Raw genomic sequence first — 26,554 nt, forward strand, 5'->3', positions numbered from 1 at the left:
GGTGCGCGCGGCTAAAGGATCAAGGAAAGTTGATCGATAAATCAAACGAATCCGCGCGTAAGGACCCGTTGTTACTCGAATTATCCCAGCTTCTCCGCATCTTCTATGAAGCTCGATATTTTTGTCAAAATTTATTGGGATGATTCACAAAATCCTTTAAGGAACAGGTTTCCTTTTTAGTCACGTTATAGTCGGACTCGATGGATAACCAATGGTCGTGTCTCATCCGATTCGCTCTCTTCCTGGTTTCGACCGAATTTACTGACTGTTCAAGTTGAACTTTGAATATCGTTATCTAACGAATTAGAAAGATTTTTGTACAATCAGATATGGCTTTTGCAACAATTTTAAAAATTATTGGTTACAAATTTTGAAATTCAACAGTAATTGATAGCTTGGAGAATTTTAATAATGCGAATCGAGGAAATGGTATCGTAAGAATTAGGATTATATCGAGTTACTTTTTTTTCCTAAGATAGGGAAGATTCAGAGATCCTTTCAGAGTTTTTGAAATATCTAACATTTATGTCCAACGTGTCGATATAATTTAATATTTCTTATGAGTTTTTTTACTCAGAAAGAAAACTTTTTTCTATCTTTCGTGTGCCTCGATAACGTAAGAATCAACGACAAGAATAGTAACACTGATTCGATATAAAATTTCAGAAAGAAATCACATTTTTCAGGTCGATCCGAAATCAGTGGATATCGATCCCATTACCGCGTGACCTCGCGTCCGGTTTGTAAATCCGAGTTGTATCCTTCTCCGCTCCCACGGGGCAAACACACCACACAGGTGTTCCCCTGGTATCGAATAAAAGCGTGGAATCGCGCGATCCTTGTCGCGATGGCGCGCGTGCACGCGCATTGTACACATTTACACTCGTCCATATGGAAGAAGAAGAGAATGTGTCGTAAGGTTGGACGAAGGTAGTGTGACCAGCGGAGGCTGGACGTCCGGAATGCGAGCGGAACCCGTTTCTATGAGTCAAGTCTGGCTATTGACAACAGTCTTTACTCTGTCTTTCTTCCTCTCTTTCTCTTTTTCTCTCTTTTTCTCTTCTGTAGATCCTTTCTCCGCATGCCACCTCTCCAAGCTGAATCCTGTGGTTCAGGATCGTGCCACGTGATCTGGAACATCGCGGTGTAGAGGGACCGGTGGGGCAGATTCGCGGGATCGAGTCAAGTTACTCCGTGAAAATTCAAAATCAAGTCAGGCCCGTGCAGATGTGAGACGTCTTGCGTAATATCGGTCGCGTTTACAAACTAACATGGAGAATTTAGACAAAAGGCAAGTTGGAAAAAAGAAACTCTGACTCGTAAAGTGCCCGATTGTGAAGTTTCGATTAACGTAATTTGTCGAATTACTTACGTAATGAAATTTGAAAAATTTCTTAGAAATGATATGCGTTTTTTTCTGACTTCTATTTTGTGCTTGAGATACAAATGTTGTAAACATTAAGCAACTTCGGTAAAAAAGATGAGAGGTCGAAAAATGTTTCGACGATCGTAACCGACATAACTTTCGCTGCAAGCGCGGTTACGTGGGTTTGGTATGCTTCCCTCGAGATATGGCAGTTGGTTTGAGATAGGGGCAATTGTGGTTGAGGCGGGAATGGAATTCGGTGGTGTTTATGTCGATTGTGCTGGGCGGTAGGTGGAGTTAGGTTAGTGAGGTTAAGTGAAGAGAGTATGTGGTGAGACTGGTTTAAAGAATTAGTAATTATTATCATCATCGTGGCTCATTGTTGCAGTTAAAGTAACTTTCGTAATATTTCAATCAGTTTTCTTCTTTTAATTTATTTTGGCGTTGCCTTGTAATTTTAATACACTGATTTTTATCTAAGCTATAATGTCCTTAATATAATATCCGGTAGTTAGAACATACTATTTCTTTCATATGTTCATCGAGTTCGAAAGTTTTTACCTGACTATAGGTGTTACATTATCAACTTGTGTCGCTTAGCTGAAGAAGGAATTATTAAACTTATACGCTGGAGGAAGCTGGATCGGAAAGGACCCTAGCAGAATATGTAACTAGCTATACGTTTCCAGATAGTTGCTTTTCAACTATAATTAAAATCAAAATGTAGATAAGACGCTACTAGAAAAAGTGGTTCAAGTAGATATTTTTTCTCAATCGCATAAGTACAGGACGCGATATATAACCTATATTTATCTTTTACTATGATCTTTTTCTTACTGATACTTACGGGTAGTATTCAAATTTTCAAGATATTAATTGGTAATCGACAATCGATAATTAGTGCTTAATGTCCGAAGGTAAGTAATTAATATATTTAAAATAAACTAATGTTATTAATCGATAATTAACATTAAAACGTTTCTTTCTTTTCGTATTTATTCCAAAACGTATAACAGCGTCGAAAAATATTGAAAATTACCATCGGATCACCGTGTATATAGCAAGTAAATAGCTTCAGGTAGAAGAGAGGTTCACCAGTTCGAAAACGAGTAACAGAACCGGCTGTTACGTTATTGCGCGATGGCTCCGGAGAACATTAATATTTCATCGAGATTCGCGTGTCTTCGCGTGCAGCGTTTCCATTGATCGATCTTAGACGAGAAAATAACTTGGATCTTCCGACTCGTACGATCGAGACGCGTCTCAACTCAAGCGTTGCGAGCCTTCAACCGGACGAGTTATAACGGTATTGAAGAGAACTACTCGAGAAACTATATCTAGCCCTTGGATGGAGGGATTGCTTGCTTCTTACAATCGAATAATTGGAGTGTAACTAGAAACACGAACGGTAGTTTAGCAATGGAGAAGAACTTTAGAACGACAGCAATTTTCTTCTTGTTTCTTTGAGAAAGACATCGTTTATTTTATGTTTGACGAGAATGGGGTTGTTGGAAGAATTTGATTAAAAAGGAAAGATCTTTAACAAATACTCTTCCGATTGATACATTTCTATATTTTTGATTTAATTATTTGGAAATGCAATTTTGCATATACGTATGTGTAATTATATATTATAATCGCAGGCGTTTCTTTAAAATCATGTGCCATTGAAAAAAGGCAAGATATCATCGAATTCTTCTAGATTCAATTTCTCAAAAGAAAGGCTCTATTGATTAACCAAACATACTTCCTATGAGCATATACGTACTTCTCAGAAAAGATAGTTATTTGTAGATCAATATTACTCCCCACAGTAACCTATATGTGAAAGGAAAAAAAGACATATCAAGTATTAAATCATTCTACCATTACGTTCACTACCTCTACAAATCCTCTACTCTTGGAAAAGTCTATCTTATTCAAACCTAACGTAACTCAAATTAAATCTTTTCCATTATTATAAATACGAAACATTTATAAAATTACCATCTTCGATTATTTACTTAACATCTATCTAACAAAATCTTCTCCATTGTCCCTTAAACCTGATCGCGTACAATCAGCGTATGAATAGTTAATTTATTAAAATTTAAACGACCATTTTATGCTACTTGTACTCGAATGATTTTAGGATCTTGCTATATCTCTTGCACAGTCTTATACTGACAGGCGAGAAACATAGAAACGTAACTTCCGATCCATCGATTTACCCTAAACAGACGATGATAGGTTATACGGTGGACGCAATACAGAAGCGTTTCCGATGCAATCCGAAGGTGCGTTGTTACAATGGAGTTCATCGATCCATAATGACTATTTCCCCACCAGCTACAGCCTGTAATAACGGAATAGCCAATAAAGTATATCCTGTCGATTTAATCGTTACCCCCACGGTGCATCGCGCGCACGGAGATCGGATCGGTGATTTTCACGTGATGTTTCGCAAATCGTGAGGCGCTCGCGTGATTCGCGCGTTTTAAGCGTTCCCGCTCTTCCCGTCCGATAGAAAGAGAAAGGGAACGGGGGTGGAAGGAAGAGGGAAGATACGTGGTGCGGGTTCAACCTGCCGCGGGAACCTTTAAAGAAGGTCGGGAGAGATGTAATTTTAATAAATTGGAGAACAAGTCATTGTAAAAGATGGATATTCAGATGTTGGAGATGCAGCAGATTTACGACTCGCTGGAATTAAGTTAGTTAAAGTGTTGAAAACCTAACGTCTTTTCAAAGGCGTTTGCCGCGGTTCTTTTCAAATCGAAATACATACGTACAATGCACGTGCCTAAAGTTTTAAAATTAGCTTCTCTTCAAGGAAGAGATGTTTTATTATAGGATTAGAAAATTGAAAAGAAGTACCACTTCTAAGAAAGAATTACGAGAAGTACAGCTAGAAACTGTATTGTGAATTATTTTTCCTGGTTTCCGTAACGAGGAAGTGAAAAAAAGAAAACGCAGGCAAGTCAACGTTTATCGCAGTTAAATGAGAGACAAGCAGGTACGAGTCGTTACAATTTTGTCGTTGCAACGATTCCCGCTGCGTAATTTGATAATGATCAGTTGGAAAGTAGCAGCGTTGTGTCCGTACTCTTTAATATCCCATTACATAGAAATTAACGACCGGAAAATATACCGCTCGACTACTTGAAGGAAGTAGCTTATGAGCGAGTTTTTTGTATCCTCGCAATGGTATAATTTTTGTAACGTCTCGTTTTCGGAAAATTTATTTCGTTGATCTGTATTTGTTTATTGCTTTTGTGTTTTCATGAATGGAATATGTCGCATGCGAATCATAATATGATTTTAATGATGTTTCGATTTCAATAATATTAACGGCTGATTGTAAGAAGCTTCCAATCATTATGCAATTTAGGAACAATAAATAAGAATATTTATAGAACGAAATTATTATTATTAATAATAATTATTATTAATAATAATAAATTAATAAATATATTAATAATATTATAATTAATAATAATAATCTATTAATAATAAAATAATTAATAAATTAATTAATAAATTAATTATTCAACTATTCGCGCAAGAAATACTCAGTACCTGTCTCTTTTTAGAAAGTTATAGATGCTCTTTTCAGAAAGTTCCTTAGCTCACCATAAACCAGATAAGAATCTTTGGTTCCATCTAGAAAAAGAAACCTTCTTCAGATCAAACCGAAAGGGGTTCGAATTATATTTTCTAATCGTATTTGTATATTTCTTTTTACGGTCAGCTTGTCATCCACGTACAATCGAACAGAGAGTCCATTAATTATTTCCCTTCGACTTGTTCCAGAGGGAGCATCTCGGAAGCCATGCCGGCTGACGAGTTCGCTGGAAATCGAAACAGAAGCAAACCAAGGCTGCAACCACCTTAACGAACCGCTATTATCACTGACAAGGTCATCGGGCAGACCGGATCTAATCATGCTCACGCCGACCATGTTTCCTGTGCACTCGTTCCTTTTTCTTAACGACGTCAATCAGAAGATCGGGTGCTAAAAAATTCGAAATCGAGTCGATTGAAAATCTCAAGAAATATCTAAAAAAAAAAAAAAAAAAAAAATTACGAATAAACAATTTGATATAGAAATCATCCATTTTGGGCAAAGAAAAGAAACAATCAGAAAAAGGAATAACCACAGAAGCTCTGAATTTGATCGCTTCCTAATGGTACTTCCTTGGATATTTTTACACTCTGGAGGCGTGAACGAACTCTGAAAAACAGAAACGACTTCTATCGGATGATCGCAAGAACTACCTGGACACTGAGTATAATTATTCACACGTGCGAATGCCATTTCCGGCATGTTTCTCCTGAAGAAGGTCAGCTTCAGTTTTTGCCAGTTGTAGATAGAAGTTGAAGCGGCGGACGTCTTAACAAGGTTGCTAGAATGTCAAAGAAATAGATGAGAGAAATATTATGAAGATATATTTATGAGTATCTAATTGAGCATTTAATTAAGAGTCGAGCATTTAATCGAAATAAGTTGGTTCTTGAGACCAAGTACCTATCTAAGTATAATAGTCTCTTTTACTTACGGTTTAGTAAGAGGACTCGAGTAAGATGATTACTCGTTAAAGGAACAATAGAATAATCATGCCTCCGCAGACAGTGGTCTCTGCTTTCATGCCTCATCGCAGAGAATCTCAGCGAAAGAAGTGTCCCAAAGCGTAAGCTGAAAGGTGGCTATGTAGGCTGCCTAGTGAATGCCGTCGCCATGGTGGAGCTGGCGTGTAGCAACTCCCTAAGCCCAGGAACCTAATCCTGCGTCAGAAAGACAAAATTCGCCAAGGAGAAAAGAAAAACAAATATAACAATATAGGGAAGAAGAGACAAAGATTAAAGATCGTTAAGAATTAAAGGTAATTTAAGGATAAAAGGGAGAAAGAATTGTGTAAAAATTCTACTGGGAAAGAAAAGAAAGAAGAAGCCTCCAACGGGAAAGACGTCCTCAGAAGCGAGTCCCGCGTAGCGCCATGTAGAGGAGCAGGAAGAAGCGCAGTCTTCCTCAGGCATTCCAGCGTCGAGTAATGCTGAAGCATATCCTGACGGGGCAACCGTCGTCAGCGGGCTCCAGGCACCAGCACAATGACTACCAGACGAGCTCGGGCTCGTTGCACGGCGGCCACCACCACCACCATCATTCTGGTCACCAACAGGATCAACAGCAACACCATCATTACAACCAAAACAGCAACGTTCGTGGAACGACAGGGGGGAGCCAAGGACGGGGAGTCGACGTTTACGACTCGGTGGTCCATCAAAGAGCCAACGTGCATCAGGCTGCCACCACGCCATCTTCCACTCACAGACACCCTTTGAATCATTCTCAGTTGAGCGTGAACAATCTTTCTCAACGATTGAATCACTCGCACGCTCTTAATTTGTCCACGTTGTCCACGTCGAAGCATTCTGTGAACAGCGTCAGTCCTGTTGCTGGTGGGAATAATAATAACAATAATAATAATCTGTCGACTACATTGGGGGTGATATCCCCGGCGCCGCTGCACCAGGACAGCAGACCTAAAGCGAATGGAGGCTTCGATATCTCGAGACTGTCCAGATTACCGAGTCAGGCGACACCTTCGCCTGCACCTGCTCTTCAAGGTACGACTACCGGGGGACAGTTAACCGGTCCCGGTTCCACGGCGTACCCCTTGAACGCTTCCTGGTCGTCGTCCCTGTCGAGGAATCACAAGGACCACGAGGTTGGCGCGAAAGAGACGTTGACCAGTTTGGGTTTATTGTGTCTAGTGTCGTTGTTACTTGCGCTACTCTCGTTGATCTTCTTGCTGAAGATCTCACCGCTAACGGTGACGCCGAGTAGCCTGATCAGCCCGGAAGAGTATACGATTGTCTACGAGGTGACGTTAGCGCTGTGCGCACTCGCCCTCTCCCTAAACCTCTGTTGTCTCCTCGTGTGCGCTATACAGTTCCTCTTCACTGTGAAACTCGTCAAGACTTCGTATCAAGGACATTGGTGAGTAGAGTTTTTGTTTCATACCACGCTGGGTAAATCTGTGATTTATAACGCTTTAAATACCTTTGTACATAATTCGTACTTTACTCAACCCGAAGGTTGAACAAGGTGTGAAAGAAGTATACGTTTAAAGTTTGTATCCTTAAGATACTGTTATCTTTGAAAATCCGGAAGTCAAACAAGATACAGAAAAAGAAACTTGTAAAAGTGCGAGTAAACATTGAGATACAAATATCTTTTAATCCGAACTACACATATGATGAAAAGAGCAATCTCATAGTCATCAACATTTTCCCTCCTAAATGTTAACAGCATACATATGCACATTGCTGTTGTACATGTAACTTTTCAAACTTACTTAGGTATTGATAAAGGAAAGAAAAACAAGCATTTTCCTGGTAACACGGAATTCGCGGGATTCGCGGTCGAACGATGATTACCATTAATTTCTATAATCTGGCGACGCTATCCTCGATCAAGATTATCCTTGTGCCGGAATATGAGTTCTCATTCGTCCATGCGTGGCCTATCCGTGTGCGTCTGGAACAAACGCAGTGTCCCGTATCCCGTGCGATATATCAGGGACCTGTCTACTGTTTCTTCTCACGCGGCTTGAAGGACGAAACGCAAAAATTCACGTCCTGTACTTGACGTGCCAGCGTTCACCGACCGCGTGTCCCGTTTTTACCGATCAAACACGTGCCTGCAATCACAAGACGTTATCGTATGGTAAGATGTATCCGTAAATGCTATGTTTCGTGACACGAACCTTGAAAATGAAAATTACACTTTCGTTTATCCCTGGAGCGTCGTACATGTAGGAAATCGTATTATAATTTTATCAGTAAGATTTCTCGAGTCATGGGTTCGTACGAATTTGTTTTATATAAACTACACTATATTAATTTTTTTTTATTTGCTTACTATTATATTAATTTTATATTACTATATTATATAAATACTATTATATTAATTTGCTGAAGGGTTTTGACACGTCCTTTGTGTAGAAATTGCAAAATACTCCATTTTACCTAATAATTCTCCTAGAAGATTCAGCACGCACGTTCGCGAAAAATATTATCGAATATATACAGTGCAGTGCAGATCAAGTTACAAAGGGAATATAGATATGCTCGCCTCCCGTGACACGCAACTCGAAAGCGAAAATAAGGCTCGTTAAAGACGATACACACTCGTCGAGATGGGATCTGTGGTTTCTGCTCGGAAGTTTTCTTATCGTTGGTCAATCGGATTTCTATTTTATCTTTTTCGTTGCCGACCGAGACAAAGTAAGCATCGCCGACTCTAATTATTAGTGAATGGAAACGCGCGTTAAGTTATGCAGATTGGCCGAAATTGTCGGTCAAATCACTGTGATTACCCTCAACGGACACGCCGTTTTGAGTTTTCTCTTCGGTTCTTTAATTCCGTCCTTTTTCTTTCGCCCAATTTTTTGGCCAGTGGCGGGTCTTTTGTCGCGTGGTGAGTTTGATTCGCGTGGGAAAATGTCATGTGCTCTTCGGCAGATAGAAAGATCATTGTTTCTTAAAGCATCCAGACGTTGTACGTGATTGGCATATTAAAGTTTCTTGCGAATGTTACCGTGTGACCATGTCTCCCTTGTGAACGTAATCGTGTGACGATGTTTCCCTGCAAATATTACCATCTAACAAGTTTTTCTAACGAATATTACTGTTCGATCAGGTTTTACTCGAGTCTTGTTCTTCCCTTGATAGGGTCCTTTCCTTATATAGGGTGTCCCAGAATTTCGCAGTCAAATCCATGTCACTATATTCCACTGACTATTTTAATCTACCAAGACCGCAAAGATGCGGCTGATATTGTGCGTGTTGTGTTATTCCACAACTAGGCTTGATTGGCAGGCCATTGGAACGAGGTTTGTTCAAGCTGTTCGAAATGTTGGGGAACGAGCCGTTAACATTGTAATGTATGCAACTACAGAGACGTATCGTAACGTTTGTTTCGAGAACAAATAACAGAGAAGAAGAGAATAATGAAGGTTGGACACGAACGAAATTAGCTGTCGATCTTGAAACTCGTACACTGCGATTTCAGATAATCAAATTAGCATAGAATGAGATTTGGGAACGGGTAGAGTATATTCTGGAGTTTGGATATACATATATTTAGATTAAAGATTGGTTCTTTACAAAAAACGCTTTTAAGCAACATATGAAATTCTTCGTCTATTTATAGTATATTTCATTTTACTATAGTAAGGAGCAGTATTCTATAAATCGGTTTATAAAAGTGCGAATTTATTATCTTAACGCTAGCCTTATCAGGCCCGGTCAAATGACTGGTTTCAAAATTTAATTTGAAATTATTCACATTCATCGTTATTCCTTTTCTTCCTCTAACTTTATGTAAATTCTTATATTATCCGATTAACCAATTTCTCAATTTTTGTTAACATAAGAATCTACATAAAGTTAGACGAAGAAAAGAAACAACAATGAATGTACAATTCTAAATTAAATGTTAAAACACGGCCATTCGACAAGGCCTGGTAGAGTTAGTATTAAATCATGCTTTGTACTTATTTATTTTGGCTGATGGTAAGCTACGGTAACGTAAACATTGATCGAAGTAGACGCGTTCGTTAGACAGGTATTCATGCCCCAGAATTTCCAGGTCACCGATTGAGCCTCTGTTGTAAATTTCTGGTGATTCGCCCAAGTATCGGTTAACTAAGAATAAAGAGAAGATTACAGTTTACGTCTGAGCTACTGCTTCGATTAACTACATCTGGCAGAATGGTCGTTAGGGAAGAAAGTTTACCGTTTTCTGTGGTCGATCATCCTTTGTTTTCTTTTCTGAACAATAGATTTAGCCTGGACGTTGATAAATAACGGTTTATCGATCGTTCAGTGACACGGGACACAGCCATTCTTTATACTACGTTATCACTAACTTTTACAGCTGTCTGCCAAGTAAATATTACCGGTTGTGTCACAGTATCGCAGTGTGCACAGAAGAGATAACCGGAGGACGATTAAAATTGCAACGTCACCTGACGCTTCTCGTTTCCCTTTTTTCTCTCTTTTCCTCGTCCTTTCGCTCAACGGTTGTTTCCATTGTTTTGCTTCCGTGGCTTCCAGACAATTCAAGATTCTGTTGAATTGAAATGCTCGATTTTCTCCTAGAGAACTGTTGAGCTAGAAAGAATGCAAAGAACCTTCTTTTTGTACTCTTAACCACTTAACTGCGTTCGACGTGTTTACTCGTCATTGCTTGATTTTACCTGCTCATCTCGTAGAGGCATTTTTGAAGCTAAAATCAACGCAGTTAACAAATTAATTGTTTTCAAAATGTTTTCAAATACTCCGAACGTCATTGGATATTTTCGTGTTAAATACAACAAAATAAAAGACGCGCCGCTGTATCGGTATTCTCAATAATGGAGGCTGACTCCTACGATATTTTTCCGGGTTAGTCGCGCTCCTGAAAAATTTCTACCATAGACCTCCAAATTTCCTCCAAATGTAAGCAACTGCGGCATAAGTTTCCTAATAAACAATAGAAATTTTTGTTGTAAACTACAAATTACAAAACCTTCTGTTCTAAATTAACTAAAGACTACCAATAATTCTCCTTTGTTCTGAAATTAATTCTCCAACAATGATCTTCCCTCTGAAGGAGTCAACTGGCAACGAAAGACCAAAAGCAAGAGGGTTCTCAGTCAGTGTCTCTGGTGCACGCCAGATTCCTAGCCTCAGTCGAAGATCGTCCGACTGAAGATAACTGCGAAATCTGCAAAGTAGCATTGTTAGCAAAGGAAAAGGAGCCCTGGGGTGTGCAGCAGACGTGCTTCGAAAGAAGCACGAACTTTAATGGTGGGTCCCAGTAGTAGACGGCCGTTCCTCTTCGCTTGTTCATTGTCACTCGAAGCTCGGTGCTCGTCCCTCCTTCCACGCTACTGAGTCTGAGACGCGAGGATGAAAAAAAAAAAAAAAAAAGTCGAAGTATGACACAGGTCCAACGACACCAACGACGGCGACGACGATCACAAAGACACGAGAAGAATGAAAGACAAGCGGCGCTGCTAAGTGCCGGCTCATTACTTAAATGGTCCGTGATAAGGGATCTCCGGTGCAGCTGGCGCGAACACGCTGAACAGCAGACTTTTCGAATAAAGCCACTTTTGAACAAAGTAGTTGCTCGCTCACGAAGTTTTCTTCCTTCGTTGTTAGATGGCGCGTTCCTAAAGTAGGAGCGCCTTTTTCTTCGCCATCTCACGTTTCGATCGTGAATTTTGACTTAATGGGGAAACAGGATTAATTGGATTATTACTGGAGAGACGTAGATGGATGAACGTTTTTATCGTTTCATTCAATAACGGGTGAAAAGCGTGAAAAGAGTTTGTAAGGTTTAAACTGGGTGAGAAAATACAGCTTTGAATTTCCTACAAATGAGAGTTTAACAACGACGTGTCAAATACGACGCGTACAGCATTTGTACTAAATTTCTTATTAAATCTTGTTAATTCACTAGTTGAATAAAGATAAAGAAATCGATACGAAGAATTCTTATAAATTTGTGCGTTTTTTTAGATGTATCGCTCCCCGAAACGACAATTCTCCGAAACAAACAACTTTAACCAATTTATGAAAAATCGTCTCTAGCGCGTTTTCATGCCAAGATGTACGCAACTATGGCTCCGAACGAACCGTGAAACTGAACGATTCGATCTGTCATTGAGAACGCCCATCGGTCGCGAAAGTTTGTTCGTTTTTCATCGACGGCCCGGTTTAACGTTACACGCGTGTCTGGTTTCTGTTCACGGGCGGTTCTTCGTGCGTCCGAGTATACGCGGGTGCCCGTTCGTCTTTCCACTAAAGAGAGAGAAGAGGATTCCCTCTCTCGTGGCTGTTGGCATTCCACGCCTTCGAATCCGGCATTTCGAATTTTTTCACCGACACAGGGCACTACGGAACGGGAATAAATTTGGCGGGCCGTAACTGCGCCTTAATATTCCAACAAGCAGACAGAAAAATAGAGAAAGAAACGGGCACTCGCGTGTCTCTCAATGCTTGTAATTTATTTTTCGATTAATTCTCAATCACCAGCCGATAACTTTGATGTTTTCAACTGATGATAAATCGAAGAAGCGTTATTTTTCCAAGAGTATAAAAATCTGTCAGTTAGGTGAAAACTATCAATTTATATACGAAAGATACGATCGTATTTGAAGATTGTATCGTAGTCATCTGATTTATCGTGCAAATTTTGCACGTGACACTTTATATTAAGTTTGTTGTAGCATTAATTAATCACAAAATGTTACAAGAAAACAAATTTAGTTTGGCAACCTTAATGGCCGATGTTATGTAGATATGTAGTGTTCGAATTTGTAAACTATTAACTTTCTTTTCGACAAGAAGGTACGAGGAACAAGTTGAAGTAGACGTCATGTTATGAATCATCTGCGAGATATAAAAGACTTCTTTTATGAGGGATCAACACCTCGTGAAGTCAGATTTTATTTATAACACACTTTACGATTTTGATTTATTCGTTCAAGGAAAATGTATCTGCAGTCGGTTATAGCGGTATTTACGTTACGGATGATATATGGGAAGATTCACACGAACAAACCTTTATAGACTAACCAAATTTATTTTGTTATCAAAAACGATCTACAGAACCGGTCGACGACTGGTGTTCAATTTAAAAATTGCTTCTCTATAAAAGCAAGAAATCTAATTTACATCGTGTTCTTCATCTGTTGCCTCCATATACATCCTGATGGTAATAAAATTCAGAATTTACGAGAAATCCATATTTCGTCTTAAGCTTGACGATGTTACCGACTTTTTTTTTTTTTTTTTTTTTTTTTTATCGTGGGGAAATCCTCATGGACACTCGGCGCTGCGTAGCAACGACCGTGTAGTGTCGGACTCTTACCGACTAAAACCCCACGGTGGTCATCCCGACGTTGACGATGTTACCGACTGGACAAAGCCTTCGAGAATTTAAAATTAATCGATCGACCCTTCGTTGAAAGGGCGAGCAAGTGCCAGGAAACTATCGCGGGAACGCCCGTAAAAATGCACAATGGCTCGGTCGCGGTAACCTAGGAAAAGGAACAGGTGCGACTGAATCGTAACGGTTGTCGTGGCCCCTTTCAAACGATCCGTGGCCACCCTTCAGTTTCGGCGTCATTAACCTTTCCCTTCTTTCTTCCTGGCTCACTTAGAAACGAAGAAAATTCCAGAGGTAGTTTGCTCTTAGCAGCTCCACCTTTTTCTTTTTTCTTTGTTTAGTCGACACGAAGCATTTTAGAGAATTTCTGTGATTGCTTCGTGAAGGTACAGAGGATAGGAGGAAGCGTTCTTTGTTCGTTGACGACTTTTTGTCAATTAGAAATAAGAGTAAACGGTGTAACAGTTTTCTTCTTTGCCACTGTATACGTAATTTTTTTTTAGACTTTAACAACTCGTATTTTTCGTGAGTAAATGCTGTCGTGTGGTTATACACTGTATATGTCAAGCTTCGTTTTCTTCGCGCGAAATATCCATGTTGTTCTTTCTATACTTGTGTTCATATATCATAACGTTCAGCCTACACGTGTCCGAGAATGTAATGTAACAGATAATTGGGCTCGAGCTGTAAATCTTTCATTTGCAGCATGACGCGAATCTAACAACACTTCTTTCCTTGTTCAGATCATGAATATTTTTGTGGCGTGCAGGTATAATCATATGTCTAGCGTATCCACAGGTTACGTGTTTATTTATTCCTTTAACTAACTTCAGTTTTAACCAGCTTCCTATTAACCAGCGAATTAATCAGATACTTTCAGAATCAATGACAAGAATATACCGAAAAGTGTCGGAAGAATTTTAAAGGTACAATCATTTTCCTAAAAGTTATCTTGAGACGTATTATATCGTTAGTCTCATAGAGTTAACTAGTTTTCGCTGGAATAACACTCGAACACAGGTGTAGCTTTTTATAAATTTCCCCGATATTCGATTGAATTTCTTGAGATCGTCGCCAATGATGAGATCGCAGCAGCTGTTACGAAGTGTATCGGAAGAGTGAAGAACGTGTGTGTCTGATCCATCATTCACGATAGTCACTACGGCCAATGCACATGATCCATCATCTGTCTAACCGTTTTACAATTCTCACCGTGGAAATGCCGATCCGCGATGCTATTCTCGCGCGCACTCAACCGCTTAAGAGCATCTTCCAGAGACGTTTCCATCATACACAAATAACTTCGTTTTTCTTCTTGCAGTCAGAAGCGTAGAGAATTCGATGTTTCTGGCTGATTTGTTGTTTTATCATTTGCGTGACATTTTTTCACGGCTAGAAGAAAGATGAGACTAATATCTTTGTGGTATTTTGATACTTATCGATCTGCCCATAATGTCGGTGCTGGTAGCGGAAAGCGTGATTGAGAAGAAGCGCATTTTTTTGATAAATTATAAATTATGACTAACAATAATTCACGTAGTTTACATAATCTAGATGGAACAGATTCTTTTCAAGATTCTTTTCCTGTCAACTCATTTGTGTTTATAATTTCCAGGAGAATAAAACTTCTTTCAATATAAACCTTCAATATATTCCATTCGAGTATGTTCTATAGTCTAAATTCGGATCTTTTTTGTGATTTTCAATGATATCGATTTTGTCTCGACTGACTTCCTGCCGGTATACGTACTTTTATTCTTCTTTTGTCCTCTTTTACCGGTATCAAATAATTCTTTTGAAAGTCGATATGGTTTGTACCGAAGTGTACGCTTCCGATGCGGAAATTGAAAATACGCGATCAAAGCTCGTGGCTTCTGATCGGAAGCGTAGCCTTACAAACGTGGTTAGATTACATTAACTACGAGGTCGCGTAAAAACGATACAATAAAACGGAGATTGCGTCTGACATCGTAATTCAGCGTAAATTAAATCTCGGGTCGGAATCGTATTTAACTTTCTTCGGGAAGTTCAATATCGGAATCGAAAATTAGACGATTAAATAGAGATTCCTAGCTGATTTTAGACGCCCCTCTTCCTGTAACTCCTACCAAACTTGCATTGGGCGTTGTTCGTAGGCTTGTCGTTGTGCGGCAAATCGTTTTGCAAGAGCTTGTTTGCATTTCCCTTAACTGCGGTTCGAATAAAATGAGTCACGGGAGTATTGGTTATCTGATAGGTCAGACTTTTTTTACCATTTTTTGCTTCTCGTAAAATTATAATGTTTCAGTACCGGTAACACGAAGCTTGATCTGCAGCAAATAATAAAATATCTTTAAGATTAAAAAATGTAAATAATTGAAAATTAGGACATTTGAAAGTTTGTATTTACTCGACTGAATTGATATTAAGTGGCGTTTAAAAATTTAAATCACAAGATTGAAACTAATATAGTTAGTAATTCTAACGAACGCTTATCTTTAGACAGATTGGTATTATACGCCAGTCGACCATGTTCTCCGGAAATGAAAACAACTACATCCCTGGAACTTAGAACACGTGATTTTCCGCATATCCATTAAAACAACATCCGTCAGTAACTCGTCCACGGTGCAGTCGCTAGGCTCAATTAATGACCACGTTCTGGTCGTAAATATAGAAAAGGCAGCGAGATATTTTAGTTTGTTGGCTAACTGGGCTGAGGTTGGGTTAGTGTTTCTGTGGATTTCATTTACTTCTTCCAGTCTTGTATTTTCTGAATATCTACAATTTCCGTGAAACCAGGTTATGACAAATTTATTCGTATTATGCCGTAGGATAAAGTAAATTTTATTCTGCAGAAATACAGGAAAAGATTTCATAATCATTATTTTTTTAAAACTTTTATTCAAGCGTTTTATAAAACATTTATTCAAAGAGATGCCAGGTTATAAAAAACTACATCAACCTCCCGGGGATTGCCCCACCACTCGTTATTTTTAATAAATCAATAACGTTACGCGTATGTACCACGTGATTTCATTGGACGACCTAGTAATACGCTTCTTTACAACCTTCTTTCAAAATGAAAAGCAAGAAGAGGATTTATCAAATACCATTGTCATCGAAGCGCAGAAACGCTTCGGTGATTCTTATTTCCCTTCATCTCTACAAGTTTTTTTCTTTTTTATTGATTATTTGTTAAAATTTTTACAATTTGTCCAGAAGGACATTTGATAAAATATTATAGCTTAAAGAATAAAAATATAGCATGTGGATGGTTACCCCCAGCGGGGTTGCATCTTCTAGGTTTCCTATTGCATCTTTATTGCGAGGACTGCAGGATGCTTCCTCTTCAGTCTTCTTTCTATTTTGGTTTTATTTGTCCAGATTGATTTGATTACTGTTTTGTATATATTTAGTTTATTCGTTATGCTTAATTTAGATTTTCTATTGATTAACCAGTACATCTGCTTCCTTTTGGCACTTATTCTGTTTATTATTGACTTTATATGGTGCTCCCATTCAGTAGTATATCTGGTGTTTTTCCTTTTCTAACTGTAAGTGTTATGTGGTTGCACTTGCTGGTGTTCGCTTTTATTTGTTTGTTTTGCAGCCATTTTTCTATTTTTGTAATGTGTTCTTGTAGTAGTGCGGCAGCCGTTTCTGGATTTGCATGCCTCACTAGTATGGCCGTATCGTCCGCAAACGTCAGTGTTTCGCTGTTGACAGTTGTTGGTATATCTGCCGTGTATAATGTGTATAATATTGGTCCTAAGACACTTCCTTGCGGTACTCCTGCCTTGATATCCTTAATTTCAGAGTATGCATCATTTATTTTTACTACAAACGTTCTGTTGTTTAAGTAAGACTTGAGTAGTTTGTAGACTTGTTCTGGAAATTGCTTTTTGATTGTTTGAAGAAGTTTTTCATGGTTAACTTTGCCGAAATCTCTCGAAGTGAAACTATTTGACGTCGCCTTGAAGAGGCTCAGACAGTTTTGTCGAGGGTCCGTTTCGTCGCCTGTAGCAGGCTCGTACGATCATGAATGGAAAGACTCGTATAAAATCAAAGGGCCGAAAGATTCTTCCTGCTTAGGCGAGATCAACGAGATCTCGTTCACGAGAAAAGTTTACGTTCGCTGCCTTCGACGCCATATTGCCCTTCGATAGCCCCGGGAATTTATGAAGACCAATCGGTACAGCTCGTGACGCATGCGAAGAACCATATTACGACTCTCTCATTTTTCTTTATTGGTTATTTATTAAAATTTTTATAATTTGTCCACAAGGACATTTGGTAAAATATTGTAGCTTAAAGAATAATAATACAGCATGTAAATGTTATGTGGTTGCACTTGCTGATGTTCGCTTTTATTTTTTTTGTTTTGCAGTCATTTTTCTATTTTTGTAATATGAGTTTGTAGATTTGTTCTGGAAATTGCTTTTTGATTGTTTGAAGAAGTTTTTCATGATTAACTTTGTCGAAATCTCTCCAAGTGAAACTATTTGACGTCGCCTTGAAGAGGCTCAGACAGTTTTGTCGAGGGTCCGTGTCGTCGCCTGTAGCCGGCTCGCAAGATCATGAATGGAAAGACTCGTATAAAATCAAAGGGCCAAAAGATTCTTCCTGCTTAGGCGAGATCAACGAGATCTCGTTCACGAGAGAAAATTACTTCTGCCACCGTTGACGTCATACTACCCCACCAGATCCCCGTAGAAATATGTAGGCCAATCAATACAGCGCGTAACGCATGCGAAGAACCATATTACGTCTCTCTCATTTTTCTTTATTGGTTATTTATTAAAATTTTTACAATTTGTCCAGAAGGACATTTGGTAAAATATTATTGCTTAAAGAATAAAAATACAGCATGTAAATGTTATGTGGTTGCACTTGCTGATGTTCGCTTTTATTTTTTTTCGTTTTGCAGCCATTTTTCTATTTTTGTAATATGAGTTTGTAGATATGTTCTGGAAATTGCTTTTTGATTGTTTGAAGAAGTTTTTCATGGTTAACTTTGTCGAAATCTCTCCAAGTGAAACTATTTGACGTCGCCTTGAAGAGGCTCAGACAGTTTTGTCGAGGGTTCGTGTCGTCGCCTGTAGCCGGCTCGTACGATCATGAATGGAAAGACTCGTATAAAATCAAAGGGCCGAAAGATTCTTCCTGCTTAGGCGAGATCAACGAGATCTCGTTCACGAGAAAAGTTTACGTTCGCTGCCGTCGACGCCATATTGCCCTTCCATAGCCCCGGGAATTTAAGAAGACCAATCGGTACAGCGCGTGACGCATGCGAAGAAACATATTACGTCTCTCTCATTTTTCTTTATTGGTTATTTATTAAAATTTTTATAATTTGTCCAAAAGGACATTTGGTAAAATATTATAGCTTAAAGAATAAAAATACAGCATGTAAATGTTATGTGGTTGCACTTGCTAATGTTCACTTTTATTTTTTTTGTTTTGCAGCCATTTTTCTATTTTTGTAATGTGTGTTTGAAGACTTCTTCTGGAAATTGCTTTTTCATTGTTTGAAGAAGTTTTCATGTTTAACTTTGTCGAAATCTCTCCAAGTGAAACTATTTGACGTCGCCTTGAAGAGGCTCAGACAGTTTTGTCGAGGGTTCGTGTCGTCGCCTGTAGCCGGCTCGTACGATCATGAATGGAAAGACTCGTATAAAATCAAAGGGCCGAAAGATTCTTCCTGCTTAGGCGAGATCAACGAGATCTCGTTCACGAGAAAAGTTTACGTTCGCTGCCGTCGACGCCATATTGCCCTTCCATAGCCCCGGGAATTTATGAAGACCAATCGGTACAGCGCGTGACGCATGCGAAGAAACATATTACGTCTCTCTCATTTTTCTTTATTGGTTATTTATTAAAATTTTTATAATTTGTCCAAAAGGACATTTGGTAAAATATTATAGCTTAAAGAATAAAAATACAGCATGTAAATGTTATGTGGTTGCACTTGCTAATGTTCACTTTTATTTTTTTTGTTTTGCAGCCATTTTTCTATTTTTGTAATGTGTGTTTGAAGACTTCTTCTGGAAATTGCTTTTTCATTGTTTGAAGAAGTTTTCATGTTTAACTTTGTCGAAATCTCTCCAAGTGAAACTATTTGACGTCGCCTTGAAGAGGCTCAGACAGTTTTGTCGAGGGTTCGTGTCGTCGCCTGTAGCCGGCTCGCACGATCATGAATAGAAAGACTCGTATAAAATCAAAGGGCCGAAAGATTCTTCCTGCTTAGGCGAGATCAACGAGATCTCGATCACGAGAGGAGTTTACTTTCGCGGCCGTTGACCTCATATTACCCCGCCAGATCGCTGTAGAAATATGTAGGCCAATCAATACAGCGCGGGACGCATGCGAAGAACCATACTACGTCTCTCTCATTTTTCTTTATTGGTTATTTATTAAAATTTTTACAATTTGTCCAGAAGGATATTTGGTAAAATATTATAGCTTAAAGAATAAAAATACAGCATCTAAAAGTTATGTGGTTGCACTTGCTGATGTTCGCTTTTATTTTTTTTGTTTTTCAGCCATTTTTCTATTTTTGTAATATGAGTTTGTAGATTTGTTCTGGAAATTGCTTTTTGATTGTTTGAAGAAGTTTTTCATGGTTAACTTTGTCGAAATCTCTCCAAGTGAAACTATTTGACGTCGCCTTGAAGAGGCCCAGACAGTTTTGTCGAGGGTCCGTGTCGTCGCCTGTACCCGGCTCGTACGATCATGAATGGAAAGACTCGTATAAAATCAAAGGGCCGAAAGATTCTTCCTGCTTAGGCGAGATCAACGAGATCTCGTTCACGAGAAAAGTTTACGTTCGCTGCCTTCGACGCCATATTGCCCTTCGATAGCCCCGGGAATTTATGAAGACCAATCGGTACAGCGCGTGACGCATGCGAAGAAACATATTACGTCTCTCTCATTTTTCTTTATTGGTTATTTATTAAAATTTTTATAATTTGTCCAGAAGGACATTTGGTAAAATATTATAGCTTAAAGAATAAAAATACAGCATGTAAATGTTATGTGGTTGCACCTGCTGATGTTCGCTTTTATTTTTTCTGTTTTGCAGCCATTTTTCTATTCTTGTAATGTGTGTTTGTAGATTTGTTCTGGAAATTGCTTTTTCATTGTTTGAAGAAGTTTTTCATGATTAACTTTGTCGAAATCTCTCCAAGTGAAACTATTTGACGTCGCCTTGAAGAGGCTCAGACAGTTTTGTCGAGGGTCCGTTTCGTCGCCTGTAGCCGGCTCGTACGATCATGAATGGAAAGACTCGTATAAAATCAAAGGGCCGAAAGATTCTTCCTGCTTAGGCGAGATCAACGAGATCTCGTTCACGAGAAAAGTTTACGTTCGCTGACGTCGACGCCATATTGCCCTTCGATAGCCCCGGGAATTTATGAAGACCAATCGGTACAGCGCGTGACGCATGCGAAGAAACATATTACGTCTCTCTCATTTTTCTTTATTGGTTATTTATTAAAATTTTTACAATTTGTCCAGAAGGACATTTGGTAAAATATTATAGCTTAAAGAATAAAAATACAGCACGTAAATGTTATGTGGTTGCACTTGCTGATGTTCGCTTTTATTTTTTTTGTTTTGCAGCCATTTTTCTATTTTTGTGATATGACTTTGTAGATTTGTTCTGGAAATTGCTTTTTGATTATTTGAAGAAGTTTTTCATGATTAACTTTGTCGAAATCTCTCCAAGTGAAACTATTTGACGTCGCCTTGAAGAGGCTCAGACAGTTTTGTCGAGGGTCCGTGTCGTCGCCTGTTGCCGGCTCGTACGATCATGAATGGAAAGACTCGTATAAAATCAAAGGGCCTAAAGATTCTTCCTGCTTAGGCGAGATCAACGAGATCTCGTTCACGAGAGACGGCTACTGCTGCTGCCGTTGACCTCATATTACCCGGCCGGAGCCCAGGAGAAATACGAAGGCCGATCATTACAGCGCGGAACGCATGCGAAGAACTAAATTTCGTCTGTCTCATTTTTCGTTATTGGTTATTTATTAAAATTTTTACAATTTGTCCAGAAGGACATTTGGTAAAATATTATAGCTTAAAGAATAAAAATACAGCATGTAAATGTTATGTGGTTGCACTTGCTGATGTTCGCTTTTATTTTTTTTGTTTTGCAGCCATTTTTCTATTTTTGTAATATGAGTTTGTAGTTTTGTTCTGGAAATTGCTTTTTGATTGAAGAAGTTTTTCATGAATAACTTTGTCGAAATCTCTCCAAGTGAAACTATTGGACGTCACCTTTAAGAGGCTCAGACAGTTTTGTCGAGGGTCCGTTTCGTCGCCTGTAGCCGGCTCGTACGATCATGAATGGAAAGACTCGTATAAAATCAAAGGGCCGAAAGATTCTTCCTGCTTAGGCGAGATCAACGAGATCTCGTTCACGAGAAAAGTTTACGTTCGCTGCCGTCGACGCCATATTGCCCTTCCATAGCCCCGGGAATTTATGAAGACCAATCGGTACAGCGCGTGACGCATGCGAAGAAACATATTACGTCTCTCTCATTTTTCTTTATTGGTTATTTATTAAAATTTTTATAATTTGTCCAAAAGGACATTTGGTAAAATATTATAGCTTAAAGAATAAAAATACAGCATGTAAATGTTATGTGGTTGCACTTGCTAATGTTCACTTTTATTTTTTTTGTTTTGCAGCCATTTTTCTATTTTTGTAATGTGTGTTTGAAGACTTCTTCTGGAAATTGCTTTTTCATTGTTTGAAGAAGTTTTCATGTTTAACTTTGTCGAAATCTCTCCAAGTGAAACTATTTGACGTCGCCTTGAAGAGGCTCAGACAGTTTTGTCGAGGGTTCGTGTCGTCGCCTGTAGCCGGCTCGCACGATCATGAATAGAAAGACTCGTATAAAATCAAAGGGCCGAAAGATTCTTCCTGCTTAGGCGAGATCAACGAGATCTCGATCACGAGAGGAGTTTACTTTCGCGGCCGTTGACCTCATATTACTCCGCCAGATCGCCGTAGAAATATGTAGGCCAATCAATACAGCGCGGGACGCATGCGAAGAACCATACTACGTCTCTCTCATTTTTCTTTATTGGTTATTTATTAAAATTTTTACAATTTGTCCAGAAGGATATTTGGTAAAATATTATAGCTTAAAGAATAAAAATACAGCATCTAAAAGTTATGTGGTTGCACTTGCTGATGTTCGCTTTTATTTTTTTTGTTTTTCAGCCATTTTTCTATTTTTGTAATATGAGTTTGTAGATTTGTTCTGGAAATTGCTTTTTGATTGTTTGAAGAAGTTTTTCATGGTTAACTTTGTCGAAATCTCTCCAAGTGAAACTATTTGACGTCGCCTTGAAGAGGCCCAGACAGTTTTGTCGAGGGTCCGTGTCGTCGCCTGTACCCGGCTCGTACGATCATGAATGGAAAGACTCGTATAAAATCAAAGGGCCGAAAGATTCTTCCTGCTTAGGCGAGATCAACGAGATCTCGTTCACGAGAAAAGTTTACGTTCGCTGCCTTCGACGCCATATTGCCCTTCGATAGCCCCGGGAATTTATGAAGACCAATCGGTACAGCGCGTGACGCATGCGAAGAAACATATTACGTCTCTCTCATTTTTCTTTATTGGTTATTTATTAAAATTTTTACAATTTGTCCAGAAGGACATTTGGTAAAATATTATAGCTTAAAGAATAAAAATACAGCACGTAAATGTTATGTGGTTGCACTTGCTGATGTTCGCTTTTATTTTTTCTGTTTTGCAGCCATTTTTCTATTCTTGTAATGTGTGTTTGTAGATTTGTTCTGGAAATTGCTTTTTCATTGTTTGAAGAAGTTTTTCATGATTAACTTTGTCGAAATCTCTCCAAGTGAAACTATTTGACGTCGCCTTGAAGAGGCTCAGAGAGTTTTGTCGAGGGTCCGTTTCGTCGCCTGTAGCCGGCTCGCACGATCATGAATAGAAAGACTCGTATAAAATCAAAGGGCCGAAAGATTCTTCCTGCTTAGGCGAGATCAACGAGATCTCGTTCACGAGAGACGATTACTGCTGCTGTCGTTGACCTCATATTACCCGGCCGGAGCCCAGTAGAAATATGTAGGCCAATCATTACAGCGCGGAACGCATGCGAAGAACTATATTACGTCTCTCTCATTCTTCTTTATTGGTTATTTATTAAAATTTTTACAATTTGTCCAGAAGGACATTTGGTAAAATATTATAGCTTAATGAATAAGAATACAGCATGTAAATGTTATGTGGTTGCACTTGCTGATGTTCGCTTTTATTTTTTCTGTTTTGCAGCCATTTTTCTATTCTTGTAATGTGTGTTTGTAGATTTGTTCTGGAAATTGCTTTTTCATTGTTTGAAGAAGTTTTTCATGATTAACTTTGTCGAAATCTCTCCAAGTGAAACTATTTGACGTCGCCTTGAAGAGGCTCAGACAGTTTTGTCGAGGGTCCGTTTCGTCGCCTGTAGCCGGCTCGTACGATCATGAATGGAAAGACTCGTATAAAATCAAAGGGCCGAAAGATTCTTCCTGCTTAGGCGAGATCAACGAGATCTCGTTCACGAGAAAAGTTTACGTTCGCTGACGTCGACGCCATATTGCCCTTCGATAGCCCCGGGAATTTATGAAGACCAATCGGTACAGCGCGTGACGCATGCGAAGAAACATATTACGTCTCTCTCATTTTTCTTTATTGGTTATTTATTAAAATTTTTACAATTTGTCCAGAAGGACATTTGGTAAAATATTATAGCTTAAAGAATAAAAATACAGCACGTAAATGTTATGTGGTTGCACTTGCTGATGTTCGCTTTTATTTTTTTTGTTTTGCAGCCATTTTTCTATTTTTGTGATATGACTTTGTAGATTTGTTCTGGAAATTGCTTTTTGATTATTTGAAGAAGTTTTTCATGATTAACTTTGTCGAAATCTCTCCAAGTGAAACTATTTGACGTCGCCTTGAAGAGGCTCAGACAGTTTTGTCGAGGGTCCGTTTCGTCGCCTGTAGCCGGCTCGCACGATCATGAATAGAAAGACTCGTATAAAATCAAAGGGCCGAAAGATTCTTCCTGCTTAGGCGAGATCAACGAGATCTCGTTCACGAGAGACGATTACTGCTGCTGTCGTTGACCTCATATTACCCGGCCGGAGCCCAGTAGAAATATGTAGGCCAATCATTACAGCGCGGAACGCATGCGAAGAACTATATTACGTCTCTCTCATTCTTCTTTATTGGTTATTTATTAAAATTTTTACAATTTGTCCAGAAGGACATTTGGTAAAATATTATAGCTTAATGAATAAGAATACAGCATGTAAATGTTATGTGGTTGCACTTGCTGATGTTCGCTTTTATTTTTTTTGTTTTTCAGCCATTTTTCTATTTTTGTAATGTGTGTTTGTAGATTTATTCTGGAAATTGCTTTTTGATTGTTTGAAGAAGTTTTTCATGATTAACTTTGTCGAAATCTCTCGAAGTGAAACTATTTGACGTCGCCTTGAAGAGGCTCAGACAGTTTTGTCGAGGGTCCGTTTCGTCGCCTGTAGCCGGCTCGTACGATCATGAATGGAAAGACTCGTATAAAATCAAAGGGCCGAAAGATTCTTCCTGCTTAGGCGAGATCAACGAGATCTCGTTCACGAGAAAAGTTTACGTTCGCTGCCGTCGACGCCATATTGCCCTTCGATAGCCCCGGGAATTTATGAAGACCAATCGGTACAGCGCGTGACGCATGCGAAGAAACATACTACGTCTCTCTCATTTTTCTTTATTGGTTATTTATTAAAATTTTTACAATTTGTCCAGAACGACATTTGGTAAAATATTATAGCTTAAAGAATAAAAATACAGCATCTAAATGTTATGTGGTTGCACTTGCTGATGTTCGCTTTTATTTTTTTTTGTTTTGCAGCCATTTTTCTATTTTTGTAATATGAGTTTGTAGATTTCTTCTGGAAATTGCTTTTTGATTGTTTGAAGAAGTTTTTCATGATTAACTTTGTCGAAATCTCTCCAAGTGAAACTATTTGACGTCGCCTTGAAGAGGCTCAGACAGTTTTGTCGAGGGTCCGTGTCGTCGCCTGTTGCCGGCTCGTACGATCATGAATGGAAAGACTCGTATAAAATCAAAGGGCCTAAAGATTCTTCCTGCTTAGGCGAGATCAACGAGATCTCGTTCACGAGAGACGGCTACTGCTGCTGCCGTTGACCTCATATTACCCGGCCGGAGCCCAGGAGAAATACGAAGGCCAATCATTACAGCGCGGAACGCATGCGAAGAACTAAATTTCGTCTCTCTCATGTTTCGTTATTGGTTATTTATTAAAATTTTTACAATTTGTCCAGAAGGACATTTGGTAAAATATTATAGCTTAAAGAATAAAAATACAGCATCTAAATGTTATGTGGTTGCACTTGCTGATGTTCGCTTTTATTTTTTTTTGTTTTGCAGCCATTTTTCTATTTTTGTAATATGAGTTTGTAGATTTCTTCTGGAAATTGCTTTTTGATTGTTTGAAGAAGTTTTTCATGATTAACTTTGTCGAAATCTCTCCAAGTGAAACTATTTGACGTCGCCTTGAAGAGGCTCAGACAGTTTTGTCGAGGGTCCGTTTCGTCGCCTGTAGCCGGCTCGCACGATCATGAATAAAAAGACTCGTATAAAATCAAAGGGCCGAAAGATTCTTCCTGCTTAGGCGAGATCAACGAGATCTCGTTCACGAGAGACGACTACAGCTGCTGCCGTTGACCTCATATTACCCGGCCGGAGCCCAGTAGAAATATGTAGGCCAATCAATACAGCGCGGGTCGCATCCGAAGAACCATACTATGTCTCTCTCATTTTTCTTTATTGGTTATTTATTAAAATTTTTACAATTTGTCCAGAAGGACATTTGGTAAAATATTATAGCTTAATGAATAAGAATACAGCATGTAAATGTTATGTGGTTGCACTTGCTGATGTTCGCTTTTATTTTTTTTGTTTTTCAGCCATTTTTCTATTTTTGTAATGTGTGTTTGTAGATTTATTCTGGAAATTGCTTGTTGATTGTTTGAAGAAGTTTTTCATGATTAACTTTGTCGAAATCTCTCGAAGTGAAACTATTTGACGTCGCCTTGAAGAGGCTCAGACAGTTTTGTCGAGGGTCCGTTTCGTCGCCTGTAGCCGGCTCGTACGATCATGAATGGAAAGACTCGTATAAAATCAAAGGGCCGAAAGATTCTTCCTGCTTAGGCGAGATCAACGAGATCTCGTTCACGTGAGGA

General features: G+C 38.8%; 1 protein-coding gene across 3 annotated transcripts in view; it reads left to right on the forward strand.

The window, feature by feature from the left end:
* Nucleotides 1-26,554, forward strand: part of LOC139989507 (uncharacterized) — a 61,465-nt gene that overhangs the window by 15,028 nt on the left and 19,883 nt on the right. For 2 of the 3 annotated variants that reach the window (XM_072007972.1, XM_072007980.1), the window contains exon 2: nucleotides 5,156-7,343. In XM_072007972.1, coding sequence (XP_071864073.1) covers nucleotides 6,394-7,343 — 950 coding nt within the window. In that variant the 5' untranslated portion in view covers nucleotides 5,156-6,393. Of the gene's footprint in view, nucleotides 1-1,423; nucleotides 1,654-5,155; nucleotides 7,344-26,554 lie in introns of those variants that run through there. The other variant, XM_072007989.1, reaches the window with a different exon arrangement.

The sequence above is a fragment of the Bombus fervidus genome, chromosome 1 (genome assembly GCF_041682495.2).
Source record: "Bombus fervidus isolate BK054 chromosome 1, iyBomFerv1, whole genome shotgun sequence".
Taxonomy (NCBI): domain Eukaryota; kingdom Metazoa; phylum Arthropoda; class Insecta; order Hymenoptera; family Apidae; genus Bombus; species Bombus fervidus.